Source organism: Akebia trifoliata, chromosome 12 (assembly GCF_017979445.1).
Source record: "Akebia trifoliata isolate Shusen 1 chromosome 12, ASM1797944v1, whole genome shotgun sequence".
In the NCBI taxonomy this organism is placed as follows: Eukaryota; Viridiplantae; Streptophyta; class Magnoliopsida; order Ranunculales; family Lardizabalaceae; genus Akebia; species Akebia trifoliata.
Genome location: NC_141386.1, coordinates 36,403,360 through 36,429,419, shown reverse-complemented (window position 1 = coordinate 36,429,419; position 26,060 = coordinate 36,403,360). Strand labels below are relative to the sequence as shown.

General features: G+C 35.3%; 2 protein-coding genes across 2 annotated transcripts; one reads left to right on the top strand and one right to left on the bottom strand.

The window, feature by feature from the left end:
* Positions 1–605: 605 nt before the first annotated feature.
* Positions 606–17,029, top strand: LOC147389999 (CDPK-related kinase 3-like). Its single transcript, XM_086417958.1, has 12 exons — positions 606–826; positions 949–1,579; positions 11,497–11,627; positions 12,158–12,199; positions 12,309–12,417; positions 12,637–12,715; positions 14,354–14,650; positions 14,808–14,917; positions 15,573–15,680; positions 15,843–15,905; positions 16,366–16,533; positions 16,625–17,029. The coding sequence occupies exons 2-12, from the start codon at positions 1,004–1,006 to the stop codon at positions 16,760–16,762; spliced, it is 1,821 nt and encodes a 606-aa protein (XP_086274084.1). The 5' UTR covers positions 606–826; positions 949–1,003; the 3' UTR covers positions 16,763–17,029.
* A 1,957-nt stretch (positions 17,030–18,986) lies between these two features.
* On the bottom strand, positions 18,987–19,877 carry LOC147389998 (uncharacterized). Its single transcript, XM_086419806.1, has one exon. The coding sequence runs from the start codon at positions 19,875–19,877 to the stop codon at positions 18,987–18,989; it is 891 nt and encodes a 296-aa protein (XP_086275932.1).
* Between the last annotated feature and the right edge of the window lie 6,183 nt (positions 19,878–26,060).

The following is a 26,060-nucleotide window of genomic DNA, read 5'->3' as shown; positions in this document are numbered from 1 at the left end:
CCACCTTATGACAATGTAAAGTAATCTTATACTATTTTCTTTGATGAAATTAATCACGTTATTTTGAGATGACATTTGCATGATTGAGAGGAAAATATTGTTATTTTTTTTTGTCTTGCACCAATAATTGTAATCAATCAATTTTTCGTAGCGTATCATACTAACTGAAATGTTCTAATACGATTTAAAGAGTATCTTAAATATTCATTTTCAATTGGAGGACTTCGTTTTTCACTGCGTTCACAGCTCACATGACAATAGATGAAGTGTTTCACTTGTATCTTGAGGAAATATGTCCATGGCCCCCACATCAATGCAGTGTGAAACACAGCGAAAAACAAAGTCAATAAAGGATTTTCCAACATTAAAAGGTTATTTTGCCAAGGATTGATTTAATATCTCAACTCGACGTGTTCATGGTTGACTAGACAAGCTTCGGTTAGGCTACGGCTTGTTTTTTTTGACCAAACTATAAACCATCGTGATTGGAACCTAAAAGAAAAAAATATTTGTATTTTCTTTATTTAATTTTCAAAAGCGTGTCTTTTAAATAATTTAATGAACGCGGCTTTCGTAAGATAGATTTAAAAAATATATATATATATATATATATATACAGAGAGAGAAGAAGGATAGAGAACAGAAAAGCAAAGAAAGAAAAGAAAAGCAGTAGTCTTGGTGTTTAATGAAGGCACAACAGAGGGATGTAATTGAGTAACCGAAACTATCGCGCGTTACATAGGGATTCTCAATCCAGCGAATTGAGATAATCCAAAATTTATATCTCCAGATCATCTCCTCTCTCTTCTTCTGACCTTCTCTTTTGGTATCTAGTTCTCTCTCTCTCTCTCTCTCTCTGCAACAATTCCCCATTTATTCCTTCTTTTTATCATTTTCTTACCACAGATCTCTTCAGTCTTCTTTTCTGAAATACTCCGATTCTTGCAGAGATCGATCTAGTCGTCCGATGTTCGGACGTTGAGCGATCTCTATCAGAACAGCGATGGGTCAGTGCTACGGCAGGAACATTTCCGTCGTCGAAGATGACACCATTGTTGGTGTCTCAGCAACAGCCGATCGTCCTCAGACGCCTTCAACTTCAACGTCAGTAGTGCCTGCGACTGCTACTCCAGCTAACGGCCCCGTTAGTTTTCCTTCTGTAAGGAACACGCCGGCTCACTCTTCTTCTAATAGTCCATGGCCTAGTCCTTACCCTCATGGTATTAGTAGTCCTCTCCCTGCCGGAGTTTCTCCCTCACCGGCTAGATCATCTAGGTCTACTCCCCGGAGATTCTTTCGTCGTCCTTTCCCTCCTCCGTCTCCGGCGAAGCATATTAAGGCCGCTCTTGCGAAGAGGCAGGGACCGGCGAAGCCGAAGGAGGGTCCGATTCCAGAGGATGTAGTGGAGACTGAGAGACCACTCGATAAGAGCTTCGGTTACGGAAAGAATTTTGGGGCGAAGTATGAATTGGGGAAGGAGATTGGACGAGGGCATTTTGGGCATACTTGCTCTGCAAAAGTCAAGAAGGGAGACTTCAAAGGTGAACAAGTTGCTGTCAAGATCATCGCTAAAGCTAAGGTGCGTTGGTGGTGTTGTGTCTTTGGGTTGATTTCTTTTGTACATAAGCGATCAGATTACTTTGATTTTGATAATTTGAAATCGATTGATCTAAGAATTGCAATTCTTGAATCTTTAGCATCTGTTAATTTCATTCAATTACTGTACAAAGACATGTGCAAAAGACTAAATTTTTTTGATTACTATGTTGAGCTTGAAAACATGTGTACTTGTTTTCTTTTTTTGTCTTTGAAGTTGGGTACTTTATAGTTGGGATTCAAAAGATCATGTAAAAGCATGCATTAGATTATGTGGACAAAATTTTCAACGGATGTTTGATATCCAGTAAAGAATCTTGGAATGTGCTCTTGATTTAGGATTTGTTATGTTGACATCTTGAGTGCCTTTGATGAAATCTTAGCTTGTCTTCACTATGTCAAAAGCTTCCCTTGGTTGTATCATCTACTTATATAAATCTTTATTCTATTATTCTATTTGAAATGTTGATGAGTGTGGTTGTTTAGGGTTCCTCTTCTCTAGGGGGAACATCTTGAGAAGGAGAAATTGTGGGAACTCGAATGTTAGTGCACCTAATTTGTTTCTAGTCATGGGCTATTTTGTGCATTAGGTTTATGTCAAAGGAAGTTGAAAGGATGTTCATGGTGAAATGGGTGCTTGACAAAGCAATTATTGAATGTTTTCCACGTAGTGCCAGGAAATTATGGGGATGTGAAATTGCTGCATCACTCTTGTATAAAGAAATATACACAAGGTTATTAAATTAATCTAAGGACTTTTCTCTATAAGTGTACTTTTGTGGTAAACATCCAAATCATCTGAAAGGTAAAATTCTTCTGAAACTGTTTTGGATTTTTTGTTGTTGTTGTAGTTAGCATTGACTTTCTCGAACAATTATTGTATGAATTGTTCTAGTTCTTCAATTGGTCGTAACAATGTTTTTAGACGCTAAAGCATGAGGCTAAGTGGTCGATTGGCTAGCACTTCGAGACATAGGGCGTAAGCATCACGTGCATGGGAGTTTTAAATAAATAATAGAACATGCATAAATAATTAATATTAAAAAACTTATCAAAAAATTAATATTAAAAATATAAAAATTATGGTGACCACCGGTATGTTTCAAATTAATATTGCTTTATTTGTTTCTCATCCTCTATTGTCCATGGCCATAATGAAAGGGCTTGCCTTTCGTCTCTCATCCATTGGCACTGGTTGGCTATTCTCTAAATTAATAATCAATGTTTTCAGACATTGAGGCGTGAAATGAGGCGATCGACTAACCAATGCTCCACGGTGTAAGCCTCACGTGCATAAAATTTTAATTATATAATCTAACAAATACAAGTAATTATTATTGAAAAATAAAGAATTAGGGTAGCCACAACATATTTTCAAATTTCAAGTTCCAAATGCACAACCGATTTTCAAGTTTTAATCCTCTACATCAATAACAATATAATCTTACTATGGTATATTTTAACAAGAAAGAAGTATTTAATATTTAAAGAATTTAAAGTTTCTATAGTAAATAACTATTTTACATTGATTGCATAATGTAACTAAATGTTGTTTTCAATAACTTTCCCCATGGAAAGCTAAATACTTCAAATATTATTTGTGAACCACATCAATTCAACAACTTGGCATAATAAATCTAAATGCTCCAATCATATATGCTTGCAACAATGACTAGAAAAAAAAATATATGTCAAAAAAAAAATATGACAATATAGAAAGAAATAAGAACAAGAAGAGAGGGGAAAAATAAATAAAAATATGGTTAAAATATAGAAATTTAATATAAAATTCATGTGATGTACGCCTTGACAGTGAGAGGTGTATGCCTTTTGGGGGTCTATTGGTTTAAGGTGTAAGCCTTAGCTGTTCTTACGTTTCTTCCTTGCTCCCCAGGGGTTTTTTAATGAACTTTTAAGACGTGCCTTGAGTTGTATGCCTCACACGCTTTTAAAAAGATTGTTAATAATAGTAATAATAATAACAATAATATAAAATGGTAATTTTTATATTTCATCAATAAAGAAATGTCTTTATTTGAATACTTGAAAGTTTTCGCAATGCAAACTATTTTATTTGCGAACATAAAACTAAATATTATACCTTCGGTATATAGGGCCGCCAGAGAGAACCATGGGTGTGTGCCCCAGGACGGAGTCACCAAGTGACTACTTGGAAAATTCCAGTGTCTATCCTTGGTACCTCTAAGAGAGTGAGGACTGCTAAAAAAAAGACCGCAATTCGCGTCTCTCTTTATTTGGCCTTAGTTCATTATTGATAATATATTTTTTTACCAACCAAAACCCTTCTCACCATATTTAGCCTGAACCACCCTCCTCCACAAATTGTCTCTTTCTTCCCCGAATCTCCATAGCCACTTGCCCAGGAGTGCTTTATTAGTTAATCTTAGCCCTTTAATCCCCAAACCTCCATTCTTCTTTGGAGTACAAATCATCTTCCAATTCACCAAATGATACTTTCTACCACCATTGTTATTATTCCACAAAAAATTCTTCATGAGTTTTTCAATCTTAACTTCCACCGATTTAGGTAACGAAAAGAGGGATAAGAAGTAAATCGGTATACTCGTTAAAGTACTCTTAATCAATGTAACCTTACCCCCTTTGGATAGATATTTTGCCTTCCAAGTACTCAATTTCTTTTCCATTTTCTCGGTAACTCCCTCCCAAATGTTTTTGCTACAATATGGAGCACCTAAAGGAAGACCTAAGTAGGAAGTTGGGAGCGTATCACTACTGCACCCCAAAGTAGTTGCTAAGACTTGAAGATTCGTCACCTCACCAATCCCAAACAACTTACTTTTCTGCCGATTGACATGTAATCCTGAAATTGCTTCAAAACAGCCTAATAAAACCCGAAGAGCTCTCACTTGTTCTATAGAAGGGTCGAAGAACACAATGGTGTCATCTGCAAATTGCAAGTGCGAAATCAACGGACCCTCCCTGTTCACCCTAAAACCGGATAACCTCCCTATCTCAACCCCCCTTTTGAACAATTTTCCAAAGGCCTCTGTCACTATAAGAAATAAAAACGGGGATAATGGATCACCTTGTCTCAAACCCCTAGAACTCCTAAAATATCCTGCTGGGCTACCATTCACTAAGATAGAAAAAGAAACCGAAGCTACACACTTCATAACCCACCCTATCCACTTGGATCCAAAACCCATCCTACCCAACATATACTCCAAAAAGTCCCAACTCACATGATCATAAGCCTTTTCCATATCTATTTTTCCAATTAGCCCCTCCTTCTTATCTTTGGTCCTGGAATCCAAACATTCATTCGCCATTAACACACCATCCAGAATTTGTCTTCCCCTAAGAAAAGCTCCTTGTTCAAAACCAATTAATTTTTTCAAAACTTCTTTCAATCTGTTGGCCAACACCTTGGAAATTATCTTATACACTGATCCCACTAAACTAATAGGCCTAAAGTCACTCAAATCAACTGCCCCCACTCTTTTGGGAATCAAAGCCACAAAGGTACTGTTGAGTGCATAATCCAAACAATCTTTTTCCTGTAATTCCCAAACCACCTTCATGAAATCTTCGGCTACAATTTTCCAACAATGTTTGAAGAATTCCATTGTGAATCCATCTGGTCCCGGCGCTTTGTTTCCACCCAAGGACACAACTACTGATCTTACTTCTTCCTCCCCAATCTGCCTTTCCAGCCACACCCTTTCTTCTTGAGTTAACGTATTGAATTCAAGGTTGTCGGGACGAGGTCTCCTATCTTCCCGCTCCTTATAAAGTTCTTTGTAATAACCCACTACACCCTCTCTAATATCCTCTTCCCCTTCTACCCTAATCCCATTGATCGTCAAATTGGCAATTTGATTATTCTTTCTATGATAATTGGCCATCTTATGGAAAAACTTAGTGTTGTTATCTCCTTCTTTCAACCACTTGATCCTAGATTTTTGTCGCCAACTTATCTCCTCCATCAAAGCCACTCTTTGGAATTCTAACTTAAGCTCAGTTCTTTTCACTCTATCCTCTATCTCTAACTTTCCCACTTCCGCTAAATATGGTGAGAAAGGTTTTGGTTGGTATAGTGATGAGGCGAGAGGAACTTATGGGTGCAGTGTGTGGAGAGGTATATTGAAGGGTGTTGATAAGTTTGATAGGGAGATTAAATTCAAAGTTGGGTCTGGGGATAAGGTTAGATTTTGGGAGGATTTTTGGTGCGGAACTTCATCTCTGTCTACTCAATTTCCATCCTTGTACGCTTGCTCTTTGAAAAAAAATAACTCAGTTAGGCAGTGTCTGATTCGGAACGGGAACACGGATTCATGGGATCTGGGTTTTAGGAGGAATTTCAATGATTGGGAATTGACGGAGGTTACATCTCTTCAAGAGTTCCTCAATTCAATCCAATTCAAAGAGAACGAGCATGATAGAAGAGAATGGATTAAGGCTAAGGATAAGAAGTTCTCTGTACAGTCTTTCTATTTCTGCTTGCTTCCGTCATGGGAGGTTTCTTTGCTCCCTCTGTCATCTGGTCCGCGCGTGTTCCTTCTAAGGTGTCTTTCTTTGTTTGGCTTGCCTCTTTGGGTAGAATCCTTACCTTGGATAATTTGATCTGTCGGGGGTGGATTACTCCAAATTTTTATAATCTTTGTTCGAGGGACGGAGAGTCCGTTAACCACATTCTTATTCATTGTTCTTTCTCCCGTGTTATTTGGATGTTCTTTTTATCTCGTTTTGATGTGGATTGGGTTCTTCCTTTATCTGTCTTTGCACTTTTTGAGGGGTGGAGTTTCAATATCTTCTCTTCTAGGAAGAGGTATCTTTGGGCTATCCTTCCTTTCGCAATTGCTTGGGGCCTCTGGAAAGAGCGCAACAACAGGGTGTTCCACAGCAAGGAGAGCTCGTCTCACACGGTGATCTTAGAGATTTTGGGATATCTATTCTTTTGGTCAAAGTTGAGTAAAGACTTTGAAGGAGTGAACTTCCAAGATTTTGTCTTTAATTGGGGAACCGTTTGTAACTTGTAGATCCCCGCCAGGCTTGTTTTTTATATTTCTTCTTTTTCCTTAGTTGTTTTTATTGTATTGTTGCTCGGGGGCTTTCTCGGCTCCTCCTCTCTTTTTCTTCTTTAATGAAATTTATATTTATCAAAAAAAATAAATATATATATATATATATATATTATATATATATATATATATATATATATATATATATATATATATATATATATATATATATTATTGTTCAATAAATTTATCTTTACTGATCAAAAATAACTTTCTTAGTGTGATACTTTTTATCGGGAGCGGAGCTAGTAAGGGGCTGGTGGGGGCAATTGCCCCCACAGAACTTTGAAAACACCCCTATATTTTCAACTAATTACATGCCCCATTTGTCCCCACTCCCTCACCTCTCTCCCCATATGCTCCCATTCCCTTGCCTCCCTCCAATTCCTCCTCACCTCCCTATTTTTTGTTAATGACATTGCCTCTTGACCGGGCCTTCTCATATACTAATTGGAAATGACCTAAATATCATTTTCTTCAATTTCTTACCAAAAACCTCCGAATTTCTCCCTAAAACCATTTATCTTCAAGTTCTTCAACTATACAACTAACCATAGTTTGCCCTCACTACAAGAAAATCCTGGCTCCGCTCCTGCTTTTTATTACAACATTTATTTATAAATCAAATAAGTTCAACAAATCTGTATAGATTATTATTTTATATTCGTATATTTCTATATGCTTCAATTATGTACTTGCAAGCATCAACAAAAATAAAAGTAAAGTAGAAAGAAAATAATAATAATGATAAGATAGCTAAAGATTAAAGAATACACGCAATATTATAATTTTCACTAAAGCATTTTTGCCTCCATTCGATTTAGTCTTCTCAGAGTCTTCCATCTGCTCTTCTCTAGTGCTTTCCAAGGTTGCCTTCTTCACTTGTTTGACTTCTCTCGAGAGGAATCTTACCTTGGATAACTTGTTAAGCGTGACTTGCCAATTTCAAATTTTTTTGCTTTCTTTGCAAGTCAAGTGGTGAGTTTGAGTGTCATATTTTAATTCACTGTTCATTCACCTTCAATCCTTTGGGTCATTTTCTCTTCCTATTTCATTTGGATTAGGTTCTCCTTGACCTGTTATTTCTCTCTTCCTTGAATGGACTTATAATATTTTCTATAGCAGAAAAAGATAACTTTGGGCTATCCTCCCATTTGCAACATGTTGGGGCCTTTGGAAAGAAAGAAACAAGAGAGTGTTTCAAGGTACGGAGAAATCGTCTTAAGAAGTGACTATGGAGGTTTTGGGGTTGTTATTTTACTAGTGCAAAGTCAGCAAAGATTTTGAAGGAGTGTTCTTCGAAGACTATGCGTTCAAATGGGCTGAGTTGTGCTCTTTGTAATTTTGTGAATGAACTGTTTGCTTTGTAGTTATCTTTTCGCTCTTTTGTGTTTTGTATTGCTTGGGGGCCACCTTGGCCTCGCGTTTTCTCTTTTCTAATAAAATTATACTTATAATTTTTTAAAATAATGAGGAAAAAAATTAATGTGAAGTGTCTATCGAAAGGCTTAACGCCTCACATTGAAGCGTACACCTTGTTGGTGTTTCTTAGTCTGAAGAGTACACCTCAATTGTTTTTATGCTTCTTCCTTCTGCCTTAAGACCTTTTTAATGAGCCTCGCTGTAACTGTGTAAGCCTAACATTACCTTTAAAAGCATGGGATTGTAATAAAAAAACATCGCATGAGCTGAATCCTGAATCTCTTTCGATATGGATCAAGTAAAATAGATGTCAAAGACTACCTTCAAATAACACTAAGTGCATTTAATGACGACTTGGAAAATTGTTGATACCAAGTGGAAGATTCGTGTCCATGCTTACGTTTGAGAAAGGCAGTCTGACATGGTAGGGGTTGTTGAAGTTTCTGAAATCGAGTCATACTGGATTGTAAAGAACAAAGAAATATTTAATCATGCAAAAGGGGGGTTGATTCCTTTCTAGTAATTTGTATGTGGAAAATTCAAGTATACTTCTGTTAGTACATCCAAATCATGACCATACTTCGGTCAAATATTTGAGGATCAGTGACTGTAATACGAAAAATCATCATAATTATCATTGAACTCCTAACAGTGTTTTCAAAGGCGTGTGAGGTTTATGCTTGAGCCACAACTTAGGATGAAGCTCATTAAGAACGCTGTGAAGCATAAGGTTGAAAAATGAAAGCAATTAAGGCTTATGTCTCAGACCAAGAGGCACCCAAGTTGCATATCCTCAGTGTGAGGTATACACCTTTTAGTCGAGGCATATCTCCATGTTAATTTTTTTTTTAAAATAATATATTTCTTCCTTTGTTCTTATTCCTTTTTTTTCTTTTTTCTTTTTCGCTAAGTAAGATTTTTTTTCTTTTTCGCTAAATAAGTTCCAATTATGTTGCTAGCATGCAACATAATGGGAACATTTAGAAAGGAATTTGAATACAAATTAGTAATATTTGCAAAGAAAATCGTTTAGTTGAGTTGATTTATAAATAAGGCTTTGACCCATAACTCAGTCGGTTAACAGAATGCAACCTCAACCTTGAGGTCGTTGGGTTCGCATCTATCTTACCCATAAAAAACAAAGTGTTGATTTATAAATAATTTGTTGTAATATTTGATATTATACAAAGGAAGTTATTGAAAATTAATATTTAGTTTTATTTTTGCAATAAATATGAAAGAATAAGTAGCTACTTAGTGTAGAAACGTTCAATTACTCAAAAATAAATTTTCTTTTTCAAAATATAACAGTCAAATATTATATAGGATAATGCTGAAGTAACATTAAAATGTACATCGTGGGGGGACATTTATGATGCGGATGTGTGTCAAAACCGTAGATATTTTTCATCGAGATCTCGCTCATATATCGATGAAAAGCATCTATGGTTCTGACGCACATCCACATCAGAAATGTCCCCCACGATGTACATTTCAATGTTACCCCAGCACGACTATTATATTTTATTATTTATTGTAATGGATTAAAATTTAGAATTTGATTCTAAGGATTTGAAATTTGGAAATTGGTAGTGACCATCCTATTTTTTTTTTTTAAGTTTAATATTAATTATTCAAATATTATCTTATATATTTCAATATAGCATGAATGTGAGGCTTAGGCTTTATGATTCGAGGCTTTGGCCAGCAGACTTCCTTGCCGCATCGTCTGAAAACATTGACCTATACCAAAATTTTTGGGAAAAAAAGATATGGAAAAAATGTTCGTGTTTAATACATTCTTAAGTTAGTAAGTTGGTAAAAAAGGAAATACAATTTTTTTTGGGCTCTTATTAGAATATCAAAACATGCCCAACATACTCAAAAGCTCGTTGGGCTATAAGTTAAATAAGTCCATTAACACATAATCTTGTATAACTTCTTAAAATATTCTAGAATTTCTCTTTCTTTAAATTAAATACTAAAGGAATTGTTACTTGGAATTGAATGTTGAAGAGGCTGAATCATGGAATAGTTGACGATCGTCTTTGTTTCCACTCTTAGGCTTGAATTGACAGGATTCATCTCCTTTGATGGTGTTCCTTTGTTTATTGTCACTTGGCATGACTACTCTTGTTTAAAGTTGTCATCAAATATTTATGAGATAGGATAGGGAAAGAATTGTTCTTGTGGAATTGATCTTTACCCATTTTGGTAGGGATTGTGTAGAGGAAGGGATTGAGAAAAAAAAAGGGTTTCTGTCTTCTTGTTCAGACTTTTTCTAGCCCTTTTTTTTCCGGAACAAATGGAGAGCAGGTATTATACCTTTGATATTAATAAAGCACCAATTTTTCCATCTGATAGAAAGATTTGGGCATATAATATGTTTTTTGAAAAATAAATGTATAATTTCATATTAAACATGTATAAAGTGAAAGATGCTAACAAAGGGGTTAATTATGAGAATCCTATGAACTGAATAATGTCAAGGGTACTGACTTGGTGATTACAACATATTAGTGGAAGAGTAATTTAAGAATGAAGAATTTGGTCATTAATTTGCCTAAGCAATGATACTATTTTCATCCTCAAACTTTTTAGGGTTTTTTGTTTTTAATCTGTTTTAACTTCTTAAGGCACTATAGGATTACACGTATTTTGTTTATTAATGTTCAGCAAAATATAATATACCATTAATCCATGATGTGAAAAATACTTTACTCCAAGCTTTTTGTTTAGTGACAATTTATAACAACCTACTAGTTTAATGGGACTGTGAGTCTGTAGTAACCTATTACTGTGGATCAGTTTTAATCCATTTTACTTTATCAGAAAAAGTTTAAAAAGAGTTTTTGAAGCTAAAGGAAGAAAAAAACTTTGCCAGAGCCTTTGTGCCTGTTGTCTGCTTAGAGTGTTCAAGGCATAGTTGGGCTTGCAACAAAATCAAGAGAGAAATGATGCAAAAAATGGAAGTGAGTACTTCCTCCAAATAAATCATATGACTTATTGTGAAATGTATATGTGAAAATGGAAGCTGAAAACATTTCTGATTATGAGGAAAATGTTTTTGCTGGTAATATGAATTGTTATCAGTTCTTTTTAACGATGTGGCAAAGATCTATAATATTGAATCCGTTTCGGTGGGAACTTCTATTTTCTGGCTAAGATCCATAATATTGAATCTGTTTCGGTGGGTATGTCTATTTTCTCTGTGCCAGTGTTCATTGGGGTGCCATTTTTATTTTTTTATTTTTCTTATTGTATTTTGTAACATTCTTTTATCGATATTTTCTCATTGATACAGGGTTTGTTTACTTTTCACTGCTTTCCAGAAGCTAGGGGCTATTTACTGTTGTTGATGAACTCCTGTGTTAACTAGAGCAACATTTGGAACTAAATTAACTTTGTTTGGCAGATGACAACAGCCATATCAATTGAAGATGTTCGTAGAGAGGTGAAAATCTTGAAAGCTTTATCTGGGCACAAGAATCTGGTCAGGTTTCATGATGCCTGTGAGGATGCCAATAATGTCTACATAATCATGGAGTACGTGCTTTTTTGTTCTTATCCAGTCTGCTTGAGATCCACATCTATGATCCATGTGTCTTGAACATTTGTACTAATGTTAGGATTGCATCAGAAACTTGTTTTCATTTTGATTTAATAGTTATCTTGGAAGGTATAGAGCTGCTAGAGACAATTAGTATTATTCATAATTTTCAACACTTATTATTAAGTATTTATGACTAAATAGGAACTTGTTTTCATTTTGATCATGTTGTTACCTTGGAAGATATAGAGAGCTGCTAGAGACAATGAGTGTGGGTCATGATCCCGTATTCACATTTTTTCTTGGGTCTGATTGGAAATATTCATTATGTATCAGAAATTGTGAATTGGTTTAGTTGTGTTCTAACAAACTCCTTTCTGGGAATAAAAGTTGAACTGCAGTTTATTTTCACTATGATGGACTTATGCTGGAGATTCTTATTCCATGTTGAGATATTACAATTATCTGAATTTGTCAGATTTTTTTTTTCTTGTCTGAATTTGGTAGAAGTTTGTTTTCTTTTCAGATTGTGTGAAGGTGGAGAGCTATTAGACAGAATTTTATCCCGGTAGGCATGCATTCCTTTCTTTTCCTTATGCTGCTTGTGGAGGTTTTTTATATCTATTTTTGAATTAAACACAGTTTTGGATTCATTATACACTTCTCTTTTGTTGCAGAGGTGGAAGATACACAGAGGAAGATGCAAAAGTTATAGTTGTGCAAATTTTAAGTGTAGTTGCCTTTTGTCATCTTCAAGGTGTCGTGCACCGTGATCTAAAGCCAGAGGTCTGGGGCTTGAACTTAATATTTCATTTTTGTAATTTTACTCAATTGTGGTGCTTTAGTTTATTACCTCATAGAATGGAATGACTTTTTTACTTTTCAAAAAAAAAAGAATGGGATAACTTTTTTGTTTTCTCATATTTGAATGTCAACTTTGACTTCTGAAGTTGCAAGGTATTTTAGACTCTTATCCACTGACACATTGCTGCGACTGCTGAACAGAATTTTCTCTTCACCACCAGAGATGAAGGTGCTTCAATGAAACTTATTGACTTTGGCCTTTCTGATTTTATACGGCCAGGTATTTGTATAAATCTTTTTTGTTTGTAGTATTTATAACTAGTCATTTTAGTCAACATTCTCCCCTAGTTATTGAATGTCGTGAAGCAATTTAAACCGTGAAGCGTTAAAGCCATTCTCATAATGTCTTGTTAATGCCATTCTCACAAGTTTATAAGTTATAATATATATTTTGAAAATGTTGGATGGTTCTATTAAGGGTTCCAACCAATATTTTCAGACGCTAAGGCATCAGTCAAGGTGTTGGGATCTCCAATGCCTCGAGGCATAAGCCTCATGCGCATGAATTTTTTAAAATAAATAATATAAAATCTATAAATAATTTAAATTAAAAATAAAAAATAAGATAACCAACATATATTTCTAATTTTAAAATTCCAAGTTTCACTCCCCATACTCAAATTTCAAGTTTCAATACCCTATAATTAAGAGTTGATAGCCAATACTATATACTAAGCATGTCCAAGATCCACCATTATAATAAATAAAATTAAAAGTTCATGTCCACCACTAAAAAATAATCTCAAGACCCAATCACTTTCTATCTTCTACCATATGAAATACTTCTACATCATCCATATTATCTTCTTCTTGATTTGATCATGTGGTATCGTTTTCTAAAATATCCATAATAACCTGTTTAGTAGACTTGAAAGTATGGGTGTATAAAAATACTTACATGAAATTAATAGTGAATTTTTTTTAAAAAAAAGTTTTAAAGTTGAGGCTTACACTTCAGCAAAAATACTTGCGCCTCAGATGAGGCGTATGCCTTTTATACGCCTCAATCACGCCTTAGATGTTTAGTTGCCTCATCCCAATGCCTCGACACCCTTTTGGTGCGCCTCGCCTTGAGTCGTACCCGGGGCTTATGCCTCAAGCGCCTCTGAAGACACTCTTCCAACTATATTAGCCTCTTTGGTGCTTTTTGATTCCCTTTTTTATTTTTGAAAATATAAGATTTATTTAGAAGTCGGTCGAGATGACCATCACAATGAAAAAGTGCACGTAAGTAGATCTCTCTCTTACAAACTGAATCCCATCTGAATAATAATTCTTCAAAGTAGATACCCTTAAAGTCCTTGTATAGCATGCACCAAAAGCAAACAATACTCAAAATGCTAATGATAATAATCCCCTGGACTGATTTAACACTTGGGTGTTCCTCTCCTTTGTCTCCAACAAACTGCAAAAAGTATTGAGTGCTTGGGAATCCTTTCTCTTTTGTTAAAGACCACATTGCCAGCTCTTGAATAGCAAAGAGGATCCGAACCATGTGCTCAGTACTATAATTTACATTAAACATGGTCATGAGCTGGTTGTTTAGACTCCACTGTGTGAGTCAGGAGTAGCCTATCTTGACTGACTTGTAGTCGATAGTTGAAAAAAAAAAATATACATGCCCACCAACCAATATACAACAACAACAAAAAAAATCTCTACACCTGTGATCATTCCATGTGCTTACCATTGTTCTAAATGGCGTTTGAAGCAACACTAAAAATGAAAATAGATAGAGAATAGCATTCAATCCTTCACTCCTCACCTTACACGTTCACATTTAAAGCATTATTTCAATGCTATGTACAGTCATGGGTGTAATTTTGAAGGAGAATCCTTATCTCTTGTTTTTGTGCAGATGAAAGACTCAATGATATTGTTGGTAGTGCATACTATGTTGCACCTGAAGTCCTCCATAGATCGTACAGTGTGGAAGCAGATATTTGGAGTATTGGTGTCATAGCATATATATTGTTATGTGGAAGTAGACCTTTCTGGGCACGAACTGAATCAGGAATTTTTCGTGCTGTCTTAAGAGCTGATCCCAATTTTGATGATTCACCTTGGCCTGCAGTATCACCAGAAGCCAAAGATTTTGTAAAAAGATTTTTGAACAAGGACCACAGGAAAAGAATGACTGCAGCACAAGCTCTTAGTAAGTTGTCAATTGACCTTAATTCCATTTGTATTATTTCTAAATTTTCACAGGAAGTTCAAACTCAAATGAGACGGTTGGATGTAGGACAACTGTTATTTGTGACATTTGTGTTTTACTTATTTATGGTAACTAACGAACACTTCTATATTGACAGCTCACCCATGGTTGAGAGATGAAAGCCGCTCTGTGCCTTTAGATATATTGATCTATAAGTTAGTCAAGGCATACCTACGAGCCACACCTTTCAAACGAGCAGCATTGAAGGTAACACTCTATTCTTACATGGTTTAAGGGATTGGCCGATCCCAGTTTTTTTTTTTTTTTTTTAATTGGCACCAGCTGATCCCAGTTGGATCGCTTGATCCAACATGGGATCAATTGGCACAGGCAACACGTATGTGAGTTAGGATCCAGATTGTAGATGTTATAGACAGCCTTCTGGATTAGCAATGTGGACATTGCCCTTGTCCCTGTCATGTGTATAGCCAGTACTTTCCCTATAAACTGCGGTCGTTGAATTTAAAAGATCTCATCTTAATAGAAAAAAGTAGAAGGAAACATTCCTTTCTTCCATGTGGTAGACTGGTGTTGGAAGGGAGACTTCACACGGAAAGATGTTGAGGTGGTGAAATGCATGGGATAAACCCCACTTCTGAGACGAGTTTGAATTGTTGCTCCAAAAAACACGTTCCTTTATTTAAATGACATTTCACTTCCATATGTTTTTATGGATGGGTTGGATGGTGTAAACATGCTCAATTTGCCTTTTTTTCTTGTTTGCAACTAAATAGGGAGGTTTTCACAGTAAATTGTCCATTCGTTCTCCATTAAAACTGGGATTTTTCTGAATACTTGAAACTCTCCAAGTTATTTGTTCCTATTTCTAGTTTTCAGAACTTGTTTTTCTACGTGGTTGCAGTCTCTATCGAAGGCTATAACAGAAGATGAACTTCTGTACCTTAAAGCTCAGTTTATGCTCTTGGAACCAAATAAAGATGGGCTCATCTCGCTTGAAAACTTTAGAATGGTTTGTTGACGCTTCTTTTCTTTTTCTTAGGCATTCAAAATTTTAGAACTTTGGTACTTTTGCTGCTTATAAGGCTAGAAGACTTGATAACTCATGTAACATTATCTAATCATCATCAATGTTGTTATTTTGGTTTTTGACCATTACTAAATTTTTTTGCAGGCTCTAATGCGCAATGCAACTGATGCCATGAAGGAATCAAGGGTTCCTGACATTTTAAACTCGGTGAGGCATATGATACTTTTAATTGTTAAAACCTCCTTGACAGAAGAATTGTTCTCTCAATTACAAACATTTTTCATTATATTGCACGAACTGCTGGTGCTGTTTTGAGCTTAGTTGTTGTTGACCACAATCTTAACATAGAATAATCCCAGATGTTGAATCTACTGAGAGTTGTTACTCCTGATTGGTTTAAATCCATTGCATATGATGTCTTGACATGTCAGTCTAAAAGCTGGCATGTCAATACCTTGCTGTGGCTTTTCTTTCTGCAACTGAATTATCTACAAGGGCTAACCGTAGAAAGATCTTAGCCTCATCAACATATACTCAATTGTGGAGTTCTTACTAACTCATTTATAAATTGATGACCAAGGCAAGAATTATTGCATACCTATGCATGAGAACTCATTATGTTCCGTTTAAGATACGCTCAATAAAGGTTTATTATTTTTATGTTTAGATGGAATCGCTTTCTTATAAGAAAATGGACTTTGAAGAGTTCTGTGCTGCTGCAATCAGTACATATCACCTGGAGGCTCTTGAACAGTGGGAACAGATAGCCAGTACGGCATTTGAGTTTTTTGAGCAGGCGGGGAATCGAGTCATCTCAGTTGAGGAATTGGCACGGGTATGTATGGTACAGGCATGGCATTGGGCAGATGACTCGTATTTGAATATTTTTATTCACACCTACTGAAATTTATGAATCATTGATGCAGGAAATGAACTTGGGCCCTACAGCTCACTCAATCCTCAATGATTGGATAAGGACCTCTGATGGGAAGCTTAGTTTCTTGGGGTATACCAAATTTTTGCATGGTGTTACAATGCGTAGCTCAAATACAAGACATCAATAATTTGTGCAGTCAGTGACTTAACAATTGTTTCTAAATTTCATGGCATTAAAAAAGTTTTTGGATTTTTTTGTTTTTTTGTTTTTGTTAGATATAAAAGTGTTGTCATTATCATCATTGTCAAAGTCTTTGTCCCAAAAATGTGGGATCCCTTGAACTAATCATGTTGTTCTCCATTCAATACAGTTTAAAGTCAATTTCTTTTGTTGTAGGAAAAGAGTGTATAAATGAATTCTTAATAGCCAGATGTGAGATTCTTTGGTTGATACAGGTTTAGGAGATTTAAACTTCTTTCAGGCTTGTCAGTGGCATTGGTGTTTGGATTTCTCTCATGTTGATAAATGCAGGTTATCAGATGCCTTGGAAGGATGGCATCATAGGCCAACAATGGCATAGAAAAATAAGGGGCAAAATGTATGGTCCATTTGAAACTTAAGTGTGGCAGGGATTCACATTAGGTTCAAGATCATGGTGTCTAACAAGGCTGTCAATGTCAGGCTTGGTTGCGCCCTAACCTACTCCTCAAGAGGCAGGTTATACCTATACCTCTCCTATCAAAGCCTAAATTGCTACGCCTGAACCTGCCCTTAATGGATCTGGGCCAGGTTGGGCTTGGATTGATTTTGGGTTTTTATATAACATTAAACTCATGATATTTTTAAATCATTTGAATTCGTTTAATAGTATTTTTTTTTTTTTTTTATATTATCAAAATACAATCCAATTTCTATTCTAATTGAGAAAGTAAATTTTAATTTATGGGTGTTTAACCGTTCTTTATAAAAATATAAAATGCTGTTAGTAGACTCTGCACCATCGGTTCTTTATGGTGTAGAAATAGAATCCTTCACTCTTTTAACTAAAAGAAACAAATATTTTTTTCCTAATTTAAGAGAGAAGCCTCTTACAAGGGAAGATGAACAGTTGTTTCAAGAAGTAAAACATGTTTGGAACAAAATAGTTCACCGGAAATATCCAAGTCGATTTAATTTAAATTGACTCTGGATATCGAGTCATCTCTATTTTTAATTGATTTAAATCACTCAGTCAAGCATGAGTTGACTCAACCATTTTAAAAATAAAACTATGGATTGCCATTCCCGACACTTTTTGACTCCAACGTTTTGTAAAAGACGTTATGAACCACTTCTCTAAACATTCTTTTAACTCACAAATTTCCTAATTGCCCCCACCCCTAAAATGCGACACCCATCTTTTTGGATTGTTGACCTTGGATGTTGGGTCCATACCATGTGAATCTATACTAAAAATTAGGTTGATTAGTGATTTATAGGCGTTGAGAAAAATTATTAATTCTTCAAATAATTCACATATTATACACGAAAGTCCTTCCAATTTTTTTTTTTTTTGAACTTTTTTATCTCACTCTTAACTTTCGCTGGTTTGTAAATCATTTAATAAATCAAACTGGATTGTACAGAGTCTGACTTCTCATATGTGATTTGGGTTATTTATGTAAATTTGTCAACAACCTAAAGTTTGCTACTTTTAAATCTTCATTATCAAAACTTTATCCCCAAGAATTTGAATCTGGATTCACTGTTAAATAAAAAAAGAGTAAAACATTTTGATGAAAAAGAGGTTTTAAAACTCATTTGGACATATCCGTGATTGAGACCGAATCGTCTCGAACAAGTTTTCTGATACATTTGAGACGTCTCGTTCAACAATGAGAAAAATGAAGGTGGATTTTATTTTAAATCCGGTCCAATACATTGACTTGTCAGTTGCAGGACGATATTGAGACAAATCGAACGATATGCCTCGGCCCCAAACGAGTTTTGAAACTTATGTATTAAAGAATACTTGATGACAAATTTAGATTCAATTTTTTTTTTAATAACAAATTATTCTTTATTATAATATCATCATTGATACACAGAGCAGTGTGCAAAAAAGAAACGGTTGATCACGAAGTTGGTAAGCTAAGCCATAATGTTCGTTCAACTTTGGAGAAAAGAAGATAATATGATACAATATTCATCACCAAAACAAACCAAATAATTTGCTAATCTAAATTAATCCCAGACAATGAAATATCAATCAAATTATGAGGCTGAAATTCACTCTTTAACATGCCTAAACAGAATTCATTCGAATGACCAAAATACCCTTGGACCCATTCAAGAAATAATCCCCAACATATCCTTGCCAGTTGCCAAATCAATGTTTCTCGCACAACACCCAACTGGCAGTCGTTCTTCTCCTATCCACTCTTCAACAGAGCCAACGTGTCTGCAATTGGTCTAATGACCAAAATACCCTCTCCAACAACAGCGCACAATAGCACGGATAGGAAGACAACGAGCGCGAACCCATTGTAGGCTGCGTCATAAGGTTTCCACATAGCCGATAGGGCAAGAAACAAGACCTGTGTTGGCAACAAGATCAGAACTGCAAATGCAAGCGCATAGATTCGAACCCTCAACCCCTTATTGATGACAAGCGAAACCACTTTCCAACATGCCAATAAGAAAAACAAAACGTAAATTATTGCAAATGCACCGAAAATAATTGTACTAAACAAAGGATAGGCACACAGCACCGAATCACCACCACCACCATTCAAGATTACAAAACTCCTCCCGAAGACCTCTGGAAAGTAGTCATTCGACACGAAGAAGAGGAAGAAAATATGAAAGAAGAGAATGGGTAGGCATAAAAGAAACACAATTCCTACAGCATTCCCAAACGTATCGTTTTTGTTCTTTTTCTTTATGGAGAAATTAACGAGGAAGAGAAGGGTAAGTAAGAAACCGGGCTCTAAGAGTCCTTGAGACAAAACGAGGTGAACCCTGCATAAGTTGGCTTGATGGGTTAGAGATAGAGAAGAGAAGGAAGGGAAGATATGGAGACGGAAGAAAGGGATGCGAAGGAGATCGTTTAGAGACCAAAGAGAGATAAACGAGACAAGAAGAGTGCGAACAGACCAGAGAGAATTGAAGTTTTTGAGAAGATGAGATTGTTGGGTTTTGAGACGAAAGTAGAGGATGAAGGAGAGAGAGAAGAAGCAGAAGAGAAGGAGAAAAGAGATGAAAGAGAGGGTGATTAGATCAGATACAGAGTTGATTAGTATCAGCAATGGTAGAGGGACCATTGCCCGTCTGATTCTTCTTCTTTAGGATTATTTAATAATGTTGTTGTTGTTGAAGATGGGCGATTGATGAAGATGTTTTTCTTCATTGGTTGTGAGGGTGTAAAGAAGGAGAAAGAAATTGCAACAATAGGAAGAGGAGGAGTGGAGGCGAAGGGAAGATATATATATATATTTGCCCCCTTTTCCCAAACGACGGAACCACCTAGGCTGGCTGGCTGGCTTGGTGCAGAAAGAGGTAGAGAGAGACAGAGAGAGAGAGAGAGGTTGTGTTATGAATTGGGTCCTACCATGTCCGGATTGTACGGAAAGCATAATCCACACAGTTACAAATAATCGAATACAAATGTCTTGAATGATGAATTTATGTTTACTAGATTTGATGATTCTTAGCCAATCATTTAATTAATTTTCTAAATTCTATTTATCATTAATCATTTTCTAACTCCACCTTGACATACACCCATGACGTGCCATGTGTTAGAATCATAGATTTTTCCTCGGGATACACACTGCAATCAGACCTATACATTGAGATGGACCTTCTAGTAGGAATTAGACCTAATCTAGAATTAGAGCCCTGGGTTAATTTACTTAACACAATTGCAAATCAAATTTGCTCTTATTGTTGGAACAAAGATTCGTAGTTTCGAAATTTATGTGCTAAGCTAATTAATGAGCCGATGGCATGATCTCATGTGTATTAAATGGGCAAAAATGACTAGTCAAACACTACAGAAAAAAAAATTTAGAAGAAAATTTCATAATAATTTTAGTGTTTTATTTTAATATTTTTTCAATACACAACACTCTCGGTGGGAGGAAGCATTTAAAGATTCAGGATTTTCGTAGAATTTATTAAAGAGATGTGTTGTTGGGATTAGTGGTTAATGGAGGTAAAGATGGGTTAGATGAGAATTGAACCTAGGTCATGGAATTAACTCTCCCCAAGCATTTAGCACTTAGCCAAACATGATCTTCATGCTTCTAAATTTAATGATAGAAGTTCATAGAATTTTGTCCCTTACATCCTTGTGGCGTCATATCATGTTTTTGGAATTTGGATGCCACAAGGTGAGTACAACGGTCATTAGCAAGATTTGAAGTTTTACCAAGTAAGGCCAGACTTACTCCTTTTAATACTTGATGAATTGATTCAACAATTCATTTGGGAGAGTTCAGCTGACTCAATTGGATGTACATAACACTACTTGAAAGTCAAAATGAACAATTTTTACTAGTTCTCGAGCACAAATCATATATTTATCTTCAAAATGTACATAGATTGTAATGAATTTCATATATCTAATATTCTAGCATTTTTGTAGTAGTCAAATAAACTATATATCATCCAATCAACTTGACCAAACGGAAATTCTTAAGCCAAATCAAGTTTTTGAGATTCGAAAAAAGTGATCTAAATTCATCTTTGCAAAACCTTGCATCCATGAGGTCCCAACATATGACAAATATCATGTCAAATTTCAAGATAGATCCATTGTAGGAAGAAATAGATTGAATCATTTAGACCTTTTAAATACCCCCAAATGACTATATTCATTAATTTTATTCTGTTATCCAAAGGGCTAGATAGATAAAAGTAGTAGTCCAAAGAATAAGAACTAGATGGTTTATGTAGAGTAGTCCTTCCATTGAAATAATAGACGACCGACAAATTACACTAATAAGGTTTATAAATTCATCTAATCTGTTAACTTAGTGAATTGATCTTGATTTCGCAAATTTAATGAACCATAATGTGAATCAAATCCAACAAATTGGTTCATTATCTAAATCACAAAATCATGAACAATGAATTCTATGTATTCTATCTAAATAGTAGACCTTCTAGACCCAATGCCCCCGCCTAGTTAGATAGTTCAACTGTCCAATAACTAGTGTTTAGGTTGATTGCAAGATCATTTTCACAAAATTAGGTCACACGCCAACAATGACTCAAACCCATGTCTAAAGATCACTATTTGGTCCTGGTCGATGGGTGCAAAAATCTTGGGTTGGTTGGTTCTCATGTTAACCATGTTTCATTCAAGAATATCACTAAAATGAATAATCATAAACATCCAATAAAAAACATACCAATTAATTAAGTTAAAAGAATGGACCCAAAAGTATTTCACAAGATATTACAAGATTAGTCATCGAGCTTTTTTGTGTTTAGCAAACATTTGAATCAAAGATTGAGTTTAGTTTGGGTGAGAGATCCAATTTGACGTTAGAGTGCTGCACACGTGACCACCAACCGAGTACCTGTTATCCGTGAAAGAACTTTTCAGTTTCTCGTAATCTCCAATCACATTTGACCTACAGTCTCCAATGTACGGCTAAGATGGGAGAAAAAAACAAAACACAGGTTCCCAGTGCTCAGGGCCGTAGTACATGTTTTCTAGGGATTCCCACTTGCTCATCTCAGCCACTGCGTTGAAAAATGGAGCCCCAGCACATATATTTTAAATGAGGTTTGAATTGATGTACGGCACCAAACATATGGCTGAGATGAGAGGAAAAAAAATAGGTTTCCTTCTACCCCCCATTATCTCAGCCATACGTTTGAGAGGGCTCATCGTTGTTGCAGCCAACAATTTTGCTTTGGGAACCATCAAAGAAGACTAATAACCCCGTAATGTAAAGGTTCAACCTCAAAGTCAAAAGGATCTCATCCCATTTTGCATAGAAATGGCAGTTCTTCTCCTGTGTCAAAAGCATCTTCCACAGTTTCCCATTCTCAACAAAGAATATTTAAATAAGAACCCACACCCACACCCACACTAACACTACTATGTTTATGTATAGTTAACATACATCATCATCAATGTCAATGTGTATATAATAAGATAAATAAGAGTCAAAGCTGACATTGTTTCTTAACCACTTTTGAAATTGAATTTTTGAGCTTTACTCGCTATAAGCTTTTTGCCATATAAGTATAAGATCATCAGACTCCATTTAATGAAAGTCAGGAGTTGAAAGTGATAAACGCTGACGTCCTCCTTCTTTAACTTAACATTTAAAGAAAATGTATGTAGTCATTCGTGAAATCTGATGTAATCGATGAAATAACGTAAAAGGGACAAAATACACAATACTTTATTCAGTTTTATGGGCATTTCTTTTGTTAATCTAAGTGTACTTAATCTTACTAAATATAAGATTGAATTTTGATTATTAGCATATAAGTTTTAGTTTCAGACCAGAGATTAAATGGAAAAAGTCATTTCTCTTCATCACCATATACATGTTATCCTATTATTTACTTGGGTGGGCACCAAAACACTCTTTCCCTCAGCTCTCAAATATTTATCCTGCCCAAACATTTAAAAAAAAAAAAAAGTTATGGTTTCAAAGGATGAAACCTGAAAAGGCCAAGCGAGGTCAGCTACCTTTAACAATGCAAGTTACCTAAGGCAAACTCATATATAAGCAAAGGCATAGATCTTATGGATTCAAAAATACGTGATAGGCAACGCATATTATGTGACTCCTTTAAAGAAGGACAAAGGAAAAAAAAAAAAAAAGAACAACTCCACTTTATATCTAAAATCACAAAATGTTAAAGAGAAACTTGTAGATGAAGAAATTTAGAGCAGAGAGATGAAATGGGCAAGGAAAGTGGGTAGCGTCTGAAACATAAAATTGTACATGTATCTCTGACCCTTGAAGGATTATTCTTTCACCTTTCTTTTAAAGAGGTGAAACAGTTTCAACACTCACTCTACACAATCTAATAATATCTACAAGATAGATCACAATTTCATGTAAAGGGATAAAATAAAATAAAGAAAAATTATTCGAAAGATTGTAGAAAGATGGATCTTTTCCTTTAAGTGACAAATCAGGATCGTAGATTATATTCTAAAAAGTTACCAGTCGATCTTTGCTTCCTGTTCAAACCCTATGTGCAGCTTTTATCTTCTTTCATGCAAGAATAAAAAAGTAAGAAGGTCTCCTAATATTCCTTAGCATCAAACAGAGATCACATAAGCCATTTTGTAAGAGAAGAATAAAGTAAGTATAAAAGTTGAAACAAAACAAAGAGGCGGAGATAACACAGTTCAACAACAGAACCTACCACAACTAACAAGAACATTTGTTGAGACGAATAAGAGTGTGAGAGAAGCTGAAGAATTTAATACTATTAACCAAGGACTTGAAGAGTCATGAATTATTCAACACGTACAGTGCATCTGAATGTCTAGTTAATTAGAAAAAAAAATGATCAATTTGGCGTTAGTAGAACAATTGAAAATAAGGGTTTGAAGAAGATGATTAGATCATCATAAAAAAAAGAAAGGTAAGAAAGAAAGAAGTAGATCTGAAAAGAGTATAAAAAGCCAGATCAAGGTCTTGAAGCCATCATGAAAATCGATATGCCCAATGAAAAAGCACACGAATGTGTTCGACTGACTGACAAGAAACAAAACCCATGATGATTATGGACGAGAAAGAAATCAAAAGAGCAATGATGAAAACATCTCTCCATCTTCATGGGAAAAGAAAGAAGATCAACAAAACAGTCAAGATCCATCATCATTACACCAATCTGTTCATACCCACCAACCTTAATTTCTCTAAAAACAAAAACCCAGAGATTTAAAAAAAAAAAAAAAAAAAAAAAATCAAAATTCAGAAAATCAGGGAATATTGTAATTAAGAAATAATAAAGCTAAGAAAACAAACCACCAGATCTGCTCCATGATCAAAGTAGTAGGCGGAGTAAGGGGGAAGGTGTAATTGGGGGGAATGAAGCCTGGTCCGACGACACTAACAACCAATCGAATGATCTTAATAGATAGATTTAAAGAGATCAAGATCGATAGCGCTGGTGGCCTCGAGCCAGACAACATTCCCCTCAATTCAAAAGAGAAAGCCCCCTCGCCTCAGTCTTGAGTCTCCTGAGCCGCCCAAAAGTCTCGCCTTCCTTTAAGGGGGAGAGATGAGATAGGTTTCTGTGGTCATGATGAAGAGAATGATTTGGAGTTATAATAAGAGGGCAGAAAGAAAAGAGGCCTTAGAGAGAGAGAGAGAGAGAGAGAGAGAGATGAAAAAGTAAGGGGAGGAAAGACGGACGTAAAAAGACAAACGATTGCTGCAAACCTGATCCCCTACAGCTGGGTTCCAGGAATGACCACGACCCCATGCTCCCCCTCTCTTACCACATCAACTTTTATTTATAACACACCAAAGGCTGGTGTATTTAAATACAAGTTGGTGTGGAAATATAATTTTTTTTAATTAAATTCAAGCATTATAAATTAGATTAGACGTGGTAAACTGATAATAACTATGAATTTTTATCATAATTGTGATCCAAAGGACAATCTATTGACTTAAAAAATCAAAATACATTGTATAGGTTAGAAAATAGGGGGATGACACAAACTCAACTCAGGTTCAACCTAATTGATGGGCGAGTCCGACCGAATTATATAGAAGATGAGTTGAGAGCTTGGGTTAGAATACCTCAACCCATCTCAAGCTGAATAGATGTTATATGCTAGTACATAAATAATTTAATACTAATTATATATTTTTATTCATTTTTAAATCATTTCTTTCTACATATATTTGTAGTAAATATGGAAAACAAATATTTATTTTTGACTTTTCTTTCTTTTTGAGTCCATTACTATATATGTTTATATGTATATTTTACTTTATTTTTGACTAATCAAAATGGAATTAGGGTTTCTCAGCGAGCCAACCCGATCAAAAATTACTTAATTTGTGTTAACTCGAGCTCAACCCGATTTTAGAAGATCAACAACCTTGGCTTAATGAGTTTAAGCCAATGTTTAGTTGATGATTATGCAAACTTTAGAATTTGATGTGAGGTGATTAACTTGTTCAAATATTCTTCATGGCATACTCACTTGAGGTGGTTGGACTTGGTATAATATTAACACATATAATATAAGATATGTGTCAACATATCCGGATATGATATTTGTAAAATATTTTATGATACATGTAAGAATTTTGATATTTATAAATAAGTACGGGTGCGAATGTACAGTGGGGGCACACCCCTTATAAGAAGTTTCAAAGTCAATGAGGTTTATGAACTATTACGACATAAACTCACTACAATTAACCCCACAAAAAAAATTTCACCCCTAGTTTCCCCCATTAAAAAAAAAAATGTTCTTTTTAGTTGTCCCCACATAGGCA

Excerpts from the sequence above, each read along its gene's own strand:
- LOC147389999 (XM_086417958.1), top strand. The coding sequence starts at position 1,004 with ATGGGTCAGTGCTACGGCAGGAACATTTCCGTCGTCGAAGATGACACC. Across the intron at positions 15,681-15,842 it reads CGCTTGAAAACTTTAGAATG|GCTCTAATGCGCAATGCAAC; the intron begins GTTTGTTGACGC and ends ATTTTTTTGCAG. Across the intron at positions 16,534-16,624 it reads CAGTTGAGGAATTGGCACGG|GAAATGAACTTGGGCCCTAC; the intron begins GTATGTATGGTA and ends TCATTGATGCAG.
- LOC147389998 (XM_086419806.1), bottom strand. The coding sequence starts at position 19,877 with ATGGTCCCTCTACCATTGCTGATACTAATCAACTCTGTATCTGATCTA.